Source organism: Rhineura floridana, chromosome 21 (genome assembly GCF_030035675.1).
Source record: "Rhineura floridana isolate rRhiFlo1 chromosome 21, rRhiFlo1.hap2, whole genome shotgun sequence".
Taxonomy (NCBI): Eukaryota; Metazoa; Chordata; class Lepidosauria; order Squamata; family Rhineuridae; genus Rhineura; species Rhineura floridana.
Window position 1 is genome coordinate 3,949,258 of NC_084500.1, and position 9,879 is coordinate 3,959,136.

The following is a 9,879-nucleotide window of genomic DNA, read 5'->3' on the forward strand; positions in this document are numbered from 1 at the left end:
CCTCATGCCTTTTAAAGCAGCCCCGGGCGGCTGCTCCTTTTGGTAAACCCATTCTGGGAGTTTCTTTGGTTAAAATGCCAGCTACAGATACTTTAAATTGCCTCCTCCGCAAGGCCTTTCGCTTCTGAAGTGTATCTATGGACAAGGCACCTTCGGTGATGCGGGTTCTCTGAGAATATTGTGGGTTGTAGCCAACTAAGTTCTATCCAGGGTTAGGCCCGTTGAAATTAATGAATGGAAGTTAGTCAAATCTATTCATTTCAATGGGTCTACTATGAGTAGGACTGGCACTGGAGACAACACTTTGCATTTCAGACTAGCGTCAATTGCATTGCAAAATGTTGCGTTTGTGTAGAAAAACGTTCCAGTTCTCTAAAAAGTGATCAATCGCTGTGTTCCAGTCATGGTGGTATTTACTCTCTTAAGAGTTCAAGTTCATCCTGTTTGTTTCCCGTACTCTGGGCATTAGTACACAGACATCGAAGACCATGTGATTTACGGCCTGGCTTCCTTCCTATATGTTTACAAAGACTATTACTGGGCCCCATTAGAGCTGTTCCCTCAGTTCCTCTTAATGTGCACATGCCATGCATAATTTTGTACACTTCTCTCATGTCACCTCTAACTTGCCTTTCCTCTAAACTAAAAAAGCCCCAATGCTGCAAACTTTCTATCCCCTTGATCATTCTGGTTACCCATATCCACGTCCATTATCGACTGACTTTTGGCACATGACCAACTGTTTTTACGTCCCTCTTGTACCACACACTTCCTCCAGCCACAGCCTGAACCTTTTTTTAATTGTACAGCTTGCCCAAAGATGCTCTACTAAGAGTGCTACAGAATGGAAGAAAAAGTATCCTATTTATGCCATGTCCACAGAAACTTAACGTCTCAAATTAAAATGGCATTTTATTCAAGAAAGCAGGCTACAAAATAGCACAGATCCATTTAAATTAAAAAGAAATAATCAATAAAGGACACTTTTTGCAGTTATATATATTGTGTGTATTAAACCCACATGCAGATAAGATGTTTCAAAGAAGAGGAAAAAAAAGACTCATAAGGGCATCAACTTTCTCGGAAAGTTCTGCAGTGCTGTCAAGGTTATAAAATGACCGCCCAAGAATCACAAACCTAGAAACACAAAAGAAATAAAGTGGTAGTCACGTACAAATAATTGCCTGGTGGGTGGGGGTTTTAATACTTCCACCCATTTTATACTTGTGCAGCACTATGGAGACTGCTTTTAGTTTCCTATCTTTAAACCCGAGGCAGCAATATGGGGTCTACAGCCAGGTACATCCCTTCTGCTGGTCCCATACAAGGACAAGCACCTTCTCATGGGCATGATGGGAGTTAGAACCCAAAAATGTATAGAGCAGGGGATCCCACCAGATCACGTCAGGTGAAAAGCAAGGTGCCCGTGGGCTGGAGGTTCACCACCGCTGATCTAGAGGTACAAATGTTCCCCATCCTCCCACTAAAAACTCCTCTATCCGCTTTCCATTGTGTATGTCATTAACTGCTAGTACAGCAGTGGGGAACTGGATCCTGATATCCCCTACTTCCTGCGGGCCATTTTGAGAGATGGGCAGGGCCATCCAACTGCCAAGTCACCTATTTCACCTCCTCCTTTCGTCGGGTGAAGCATTTTCCTTTGCAGACCAGCTTGAATTCACGCTGGTTTGAAAAAACTTCATACAGACGTAAATAAACTCTTCAGGCAAAGGAAGAGCTTTGCACAGGCTGTGACTGGAGCGACTCCCAGCAGGGCTTGCTTTTGGCGCCAAAGACAAGCCCTGCTTGCAGAGGAACAGTCAGGAATGCACTTTTAAAGCTCCAGACTGACCGTCTGCAGCCACGGCTTTACTTGCCTCTCACGTCTCATGACATCAGAGGAGGGACGTACTTGGCCCCTGGGCCCGTGGTCACATGACCACAGGTGAGGGATGGATGGGCGTGGCTAGGGAAAAATGGCCCAAATTAGGACCCCTGCTGGTCCTAATTTGGCCCACGGGCTGGAAGTTCTCCGTGACTTGTCTGGTACGCACTTGTAATTATTAGAGAGCAAAACGGGAAGAGAGAATTCACCTGGCTAGATGGACGCACAGGGGTGTATGTAAGTGTGTGCAGAAAGAAGCCTGGTGTGCAAAAGGAACATTCACATCCGTTGCTCTACCCACGTTTGCTGCTGGCTCTCCCCCACCCACTACTGGCACATAGCCATCAGGCTGCAGAACGTTCCCTGCCTAGGTCACCTCCAAGCAGTAGTGGCAAATTCAGAAGTGCAGGGTCCCTTCATGATAGTCACAGCCAAGCCCCCTCCTCTCCCCCTTTTGCTGCTAGGTTGAGAACGTGATTCTTGTTAACGCCTTCTTCCACAACAACAGATGTCTCTAGGAGCCAATATGCAGGAACAGGGAGTGTTAGCTACTGAGAAGAGTCTTCTCAGTGGCTGACTCACCTCCTGTCACTCTGATTCGCTCCAATCAGCACGAAAGGACCAGGGGCCAACTTAGAAGGTTCTTCTCAGTGGCTAACACACTCCCATTTCGTAGAATCATAGAATAGTAGAGTTGGAAGGGTCCTATAAGGCCATCAAGTCCAACCCCCTGCGCAATGCAGGAATCCACATTTCATGCTGATTGGCTCACAGGATGCTGGAGACATACAGACCCTGCTCCCACAAAAGTAAGGGGTCTAAGACGCCCCCCTCCAAGACCCTGTGCAACTACACCCCTGCCTCCAAGTCTCCTTCCAGCTCTGTGATTCTGGTTCAGAAAGGCTATCCTAGACCAAGTCATCAAAGGAAGATCTTGCTTCAAGTGGCGCAGACAACCCCCCCTTCCCAGTATTTTAACACAAAAAAACCCCTCCAGCTCTACCTGACAGCTCATAAGGAGAGTTGCTTCTCCGTCCATCCCACTTGTCACAGCAAACTCAGGACTGCAATGGCAATGCTGGCTGTGGTCCATCACGCTGTCTTCAAGCCGCGAGCTGAGCTCCTCCTCGGTCATCCCCTTAGAAAGAGAAGGCAATCAGCCCGGTTTGGTGGGGCAGGCAGCCATCTCCCCACCGAGCAGACATCCATCTGGTTTGCCAGCCACAAAGCGAAGTTCAGCGAGAGCGACTCGACCTCACTGCCCTGGCTACACGTGCATGGATTTCATGGGGACGTCAATTTCGAGTGGATACCTATCCGGACCTCCCGAGAGCTTCTATAAATGGACATGCTTAACTCAAGATGCATGTACTGGTGACTACAGTACCCGTAATGTAAACTAATCGTACTTTATTGTTGTTATTAGTACGCACATTTTTTTCTAATTTATTTTCTGTATCTTCAGCATTTTTGTCTATTTTGTCATTTCTTTTTCTTTCCTTTCATTGTTAAATTTGCAAATAAAAATTGTTTTTATTTGATTGTGAACATTTTATTTAATTATTTTTTTTAATACAAAATTATTTAAATAATAATAATAAAAAAAGATCAGCCTGCAAAATTGTTTAATGCAATGTTCAGTTTACTTTGCTGGATGTTAAAAAGCCATCAGCCGGAGGCCCTGAGAGCTTTTGAAAGAAGAGTGAAAGCAACCGGGGCAGGCAGGGAGTGGGTGAATGTCCCAGCATGAATTAATACCGTTAGAGTATTAATGTGTTTGAACATTTCTTTATTATTGACTTAGGATTGTATTCAAGCAACTTTTACTTAACAGCAAACCTATTGAAATTAATTACCATGACTAACTTGGGTCCTTTAATTTCAATGGGCCTACTATGAGTAAAAGTTAGCTGACTACAACCTTTAAAAAAGTTTATATCCTGAAAACTGAATAAAAATACTGTTTTTAAAAGAGAAAGTTTATATCCTGCTTTATATCCAGAAGAGGCTCTCAAACCAGCTTGACAAACCAGCTTCTCAAAATAAAAGACACTGAAAATCAACAAGAACAGTGGATCCCAAACTCAGACACACACGTGAACCATGTGAAAACTGCTGATGGTCTTGGCAGATCACGCAATTATTTTTCTGCAATGCGCTGTGCTGGAGGCTCTATGATTCTTAATGTTTTTAAATTGATTATTTTATTTCTTAGATTATATGTTATTATATGGCAATTTGCATTCCATAGAATTCAACCTGTAATCCAATACAAGCAGCAATAAGAACGCCATGAAAAATCAATAGGAACATTTAACACAGGCATGCCATGGGCCCTATGAATGAAGCTCACATACAACTGGTGGTCCACGGACAGCTTGGGAACCCACGGACAAGAATAGTTGTTAAACAGTGACAGTACAATGCCAGAATTATTCAGGATTATTGTTGTACCAGGGATCTCCAAGGCAAGGGTAAAGGGTTGAACTCGTTCAGCCCCTGATGGAAACAAGCACACAGGATTTTCTACCAGGTCAGAATATCTGTCCATCTAAACCAGCTATGGTCTTCTTTGATTGGTCTTGGAGAGAAGAAGGGTCCTCTCCATCACCAGTTGTGCCAGGGATGGGAAAGCATTGGCCCTCGAGATGTTTCTGGGCCACAACCCCCATCCTGCCTGAAAGTTGGCTGATGTGGAGCCCAACATCCAGAGCAAGGAAGGTGAACCGTTTGTGGTCCAAGGTCCACACCAAGAGACAGTGGAGTGCAGTGGTTAAGTGTCAGACTGGCACCTGGGCAACCAAGGTTTAAATTGCCGCTTGGCCGTGAAGCTCACTGGGTGACCTTGGGGGCCAGTCACTGTCTCTCAGCCTAACCTCCCTCACAGGAGGTTATGAGGATAAAATGAAGAGGAGGTTATGAGGATAAAATGAAGAGGAGCGGGAAAGCCAAGTCCGTACGCTCCCTTAAGCTCCTTGGAAGGGGAAAAGCAGGATCTAAATGTCATAAATAAAACAAAAACTGACCCAAGGCCAATGCTGAGTGGCACATTTTAAAGTGGGTGGGGCCAAAGTGTTATAATGTATTATAAGTGGGTGTGGCTAAAACACTGCTATTCTCAAGGGTGTGCTCCAAAACGGAACCCAGGGGAGCTGTTAATTGTTGGTGTGTGTTTTTTTTAATTTAGAAAATGGTTAAGTGGGGGCGGGAGCTTGGTGGCCACAAAACCCTTTCGCCATCCCAGTATAACAGCTGGGTACCCATGGGAGCAGTCAATTAAAAAAAAGCCGTCAGTAATTAAAAACATAGATCTGTGGAGTTCCCCACTTTGTGCTATCCGATCTTTCAGCTGGGCCTGCCAGGAATGGAGCCTGGGACCTTCTGCATACAAAGTAGGCGTGTGTCGCCACTGAACTATGACCCCTTGCCCCATAACAACCATAATGATTCTGTGCGTGTGCACGCGCATGCGTGCCTTTGCTCACCTGGGTGCAGATGCGCAGGCCGCACGGACACACCACCAAGCGGTTCCTCACGCAGAGGTTGTTCCTGGGAACAGACAGAACCCAGCAGTGAAAATGGAACAAGACCCCTCCAGATCTGACCTACAATAGCATCGAGGAGGCAGGGAGGAATGACGAAGGATAGCGAGGGAGGCACGGGCGAAGGGTGATCCGGAAAAAGGACTGTGCGACACAGACAAGGAACACCTGTGCCCCTCCAGATGCTGTCGGGTTCTAACTCCCGGCAGCCAGCACAGCCAATAGTCAGGAATGATGGGAGTTGTAGTCCACCAACACTGGGAGGGCCACAGGCTCCCCATACCTGCTCCATGACCAGAGAGACTCGGTATGCAAAGCAGACGCTCTAACACTGCGCCACGGCCCGTTCCCCTGTCCTCCTTTTGGTAGGGAGATTCTGCTTTACTCGGGGGGGGCATGCAAGTGGCACCTCCACACACACACACCGAGCTGCCTGGGAGGTGGCCAGTGCGGCGACTGCTTGAGCCCATCGCCTCACCTTCGGCAAACGGGGCAGACCACCTTGCTCTCCGCATCCAAGCCGTCGAGCATCGCGTTGAGGCACTCCTCTTCGAACCACAGTCTTCGCTCGTACTCCTCAACGACCAGCTGTTCTGCAAGGGAGAAAACCCCCAGCGTCACCGGCTACACCAATGGGAATTACTGCTACTATTATTATTATTAATTGGCATTTATATCCCCGCTTTCCTCCTCCGAGGAGCTCAAGGTGGCATACAAACATGGCTTCCGTCAAGGCTGGCGCCAGGCATGACTGGGCCCTTGGGCACGCGGCTCCTGCCTGTTCCACCTACCTCTCTCCTGTCTTTGCGGCTGCATGCGCAGGGCTGCCATCAACTAAGATGGTGGCGGAGGCTTCTCTAAGGGGCTGATGCCCCTGACGCCATCTTGATTGACATGTGCGCACATGCCTGCCATCAACCAAGGTGGCGGTAGAGGCAGCAGCCCCTTAAAGAAGCTTCTTCTGCCATCTTAGTTGATGGCAGCTCTGGGCGTGCAGCGTGCAGAGCAGCGAAGACAGGAGAGAGGTAGGTGGAGCTAGCAAATGGGCGGGAGGCCTGGAAGCTCCCTCCCTGCGATTCGCGGCAGGGGAGCATTACTCTCCCACCCTAACAAGGGGCCCATCAGGGACCCCTCTGGGCCACAGGGGCTCTCCGCCAGGGCCTGACCTTGCCGCCGGCCCTGGTTCTCACCCTCCCGATTTTTGTCCTCACAACAACATTGTGAGGTAGGTTAGGCCAGGGGCTTCCCAAACTGTGGTCCGTCGACCACCAGTAGCCCACGAGCTTCATCCAGGTGGTCTGCAGCATGGCTGTGGATTTGGGATTGGAGATGGGAGATGATACATCCATCACATTCCGTACAAGGGATTGCATGGGCTTCCTTCGTTTCCCTTATTCCATTTTATTGCCGGGTTCTAACTCCCAGCAGCCAGTATTTTATTTCCTACACTGCATCTGTAGAACCCAAATTGTAATACTATACAACAAAATGCAACATGTAAGAAATAAAAATGCAATCAATCATACAGCATTTAGCACAGCGCATTACAACTGCTACAGCAGGCGGAACAAAAGTAGTCCGCCAAGACCCTCCACAATTTCCAAGTGGTTTGTGGGGGAGTCTAGGAACCACTGGGTTAGGCTAAGAGACAGCAACTGACCCAAGGTCACCCAGAGAGCTTTCATGGCCAAGGGGGATTTGAACCCGGGCCCCAGCCCAGCACTCTAACCACCACACGCCACTGCCTCTCTGATTAAAGCCACCGTTGTGATAATCAAATAAAGCCAAGTACCTTGCAAGATCAGCTCTTGCTGGATTTCCTCCCACTCCGCCAGCTCAGAGTCTTCCAGGATCTAAAGAAAACCAGAAAGTCAGCCAGCGCTAGCTCACTGCAGGGACGGGCAGCTGCTTGGCATGACGAAGGTCCTAAGTTCAATCCCCAAAGACGTCTCCAGGTAGGGGCGAGAGACAGCCCCTGCCTGAAACCCAGGAGAGCGGCTGCCAGTCAGTGTAGACAGGATGAATTGTCTGACTCAGTACAAGAGAGATCCCCTTGGCCTGGGGAAGGGCGGTAGCTCAGTGGCAGTGCACCTGCTTGGCATGCAGAAGGTCCCAGGTTCAACTGCTACCCTGGGCTCCTTCTGGGAGGAAGGGCGGGACATAAATCAAATAATAAATAAATAAATCCCCAGTTCATTTCAGTTCAGGGAGGGCTGGGCAGGACCTCTGCTGGAAACCCCAAAGGGCTGCTGCCAGCTGTGCTAAACGGACCAATGGTCTGACTCAATATAAAGCAAGAGCTTTTATCATTATTATAAATATTACTTATTATAGTTATTTGGGGTTTTAACCATGTTACGCTGATTGGAGGTCTCTGGATAACAAGCGACTACTGTTATTAGATGTATTCGTGGCTTGTTACCCAGAGCTCTCCAAGCAACTGATCACGTTGTTAAAAACCAGAATAAATATCGTAAGGCCAAACAATAAAACAAACCACACAGTCCCAGAAAGCTTCGGCAGGACGCTAATGCAAACATCATCTCCGTCTGTCAAACGCCAAGGGAAAAGGTAAGGCTTTACCTGGCGCCAGAAAGATGTCAAGGAAGGCACCAGGCAGAGCTCGCTGGGGAGTGCATTCCAAGATGGGAGCCACGACTGAAAAGGCCCTCCCGCTTGTCACCACTCTCTGAGCCTCCCTCAGAGGGGGGATCTGGAGAAGGGCTTCTGAAGAAGGTCTCAGGGATGGGGAACCTGTGGCCCTCCACGTGTTGTCGGACCACAACTCGATGCCCACACTGCCTGGGGTGGATGGGGATTGGAGTCCAGGGACACTTGGACAGCCATGGACTCCCCACCATGGGATCAAGGCAGCTCCCTCCCTTCCTCTTGCCTTCTCAAAGCAGCAACTTCTTACCACAGCAGCCTGAGGAAAAGTGTCCTGACTCCTGAGGGAGGAGTGCCGGAGGTCCTCGGAGTTCAGGGCCTGCCACTCCACTTCCATCACCTCCTGCACCAGGAGGGCTTTGCTTGCTCCATGAGCGGAGTCCCCGCCCACCTGGCGGTATGTGTCCAAGAGCCGGGCCCGGCTGTTCTTCAGCCTCTCCATGCAGCGCTAGAGAGCAGAGTATGAAACAAAGAAAGACTCCATAGCAGGGGTGTACAGGGTCTTGGAGAGTGGGGTCTTAGCAACCTTACTTTTTTGGGGAGCTGGGCCCCCAGCATCCTATGAGCCAATCAGCATGAAAGGGGTGTGTGTTCGCCACTGGGAAGAGTCTTCTAACTTGCTTCCTGGTCCTTTCCTGTTGATTGGAGTCAATCAGAGTGAAAGCAGGTGAGTCATCCACAGAGAAGACTCGTCTCAGTAGCTAACACTCTCCCCTTTCATGCTGATTGGCTCCTGGGGCCATTTGTTGTTGCAGGAGAAGGCGTTAACAAGGATTTCATTCCCATCTCAAAGATGGGGGGGGACGCGTGTGGCTGTGGCTACCGTGAAGGAACCCTGCACGTCTGAATTTGCCACTACGCTACTGCTGCCTACCTGCCTGAAGGTCTCCTTCCAGGGCTGCGCCTTGACGCCCTTGTACAGAGCCCGCCGGCGCCGCCGAGCCAGCCCCTCCATCCTCTCCTTTCCCGAAGGCGGCCAAGCCAAGCCCAAGCCAAGCAGGGAGAGGCGTTCACACGACGGGCTGGACCCACTTCCGTTCCCCCTCCCGAGGCACGCTGGGAAACCGAGTCCGGAGAAGGAGTCCGGCAACCGGTGCATGCTGGGAAACGCCTCTCCGGCTCTATGCCAGCTGTCTTTCTCTTAAGGCGCTTACGCGGCGAGGGAAAAAGCGCTTTGGTTTGGTGCATGATGGGAATTGAAGTCCGGCGAGAAGGGTTTTCCTCCATCCGGAGGAGGAAAAAGGGAGAGAAAGCCTTTTAGGGCATAGTTAAGAAAGTTAGATTGATGAAGGAATAACGGAGGACATATCAATTCTTAATTTAAATTTTATTATTATTATTATTATTATTATTATTATTATTATTAAAGATCTATTGGACTGTTTATGATGTGAACCACACTCCATATTATGCTCAAGGTTGTGAATATGTGTAAAATAAACCACATATCTTAAAAGACCCTACAGTCTCCGCCGACCTTCTTTCCAAGGAAACCAAACCCCGGCTAAGTGCTGGCACCGCTTGAAGACTGGGGTGGCACGTAAAACTATTTTTATTTAGTTTCCCCCCCATCCTAACCGTGTTATGTTTGTATTTTAAAACGAGAAAGGACAGACTATATATTAAAAAAGTGAAAAACACAACTCAAATAATAAAACACCAAATGGGTTGAACCAGACAGCAATCGTCACTTAAAAAAAAAATACAAGCTGCATTGACTTACATGCAGCCAGTGCTTTTATATGCTGAAAAACTCAAAAACTAAACGAGGGAGGAAAGACCCGA

The 9,879-nt window shown here is 48.5% G+C and overlaps 1 protein-coding gene across 1 annotated transcript; it reads right to left on the reverse strand.

Moving 5' to 3' along the window:
* Nucleotides 1-894: 894 nt before the first annotated feature.
* On the reverse strand, nucleotides 895-9,229 carry RPAIN (RPA interacting protein). The gene is made up of 7 exons (XM_061605190.1): nucleotides 8,969-9,229; nucleotides 8,345-8,542; nucleotides 7,220-7,280; nucleotides 5,906-6,020; nucleotides 5,371-5,434; nucleotides 2,889-3,023; nucleotides 895-1,137 (listed from the first exon to the last, which is right to left on the reverse strand). Exons 1-7 carry the CDS (start codon nucleotides 9,191-9,193, stop codon nucleotides 1,108-1,110), a joined length of 828 nt encoding a protein of 275 aa, XP_061461174.1. The 5' UTR covers nucleotides 9,194-9,229; the 3' UTR covers nucleotides 895-1,107.
* Between the last annotated feature and the right edge of the window lie 650 nt (nucleotides 9,230-9,879).

What these genes read in the sequence shown, in the direction of transcription:
- RPAIN (XM_061605190.1), bottom strand. Translation starts at nt 9,193, where the DNA reads ATGCACCGGTTGCCGGACTCCTTCTCCGGACTCGGTTTCCCAGCGTGC. An exon ending in GGAAGGAGACCTTCAGGCAG is followed by an intron (nt 8,543 to 8,968) that starts GTAGGCAGCAGT and finishes TCTGCTCTCTAG; the next exon opens with CGCTGCATGGAGAGGCTGAA. An exon ending in GCCTGCGCATCTGCACCCAG is followed by an intron (nt 3,024 to 5,370) that starts GTGAGCAAAGGC and finishes TCTCTTTCTAAG; the next exon opens with GGGATGACCGAGGAGGAGCT.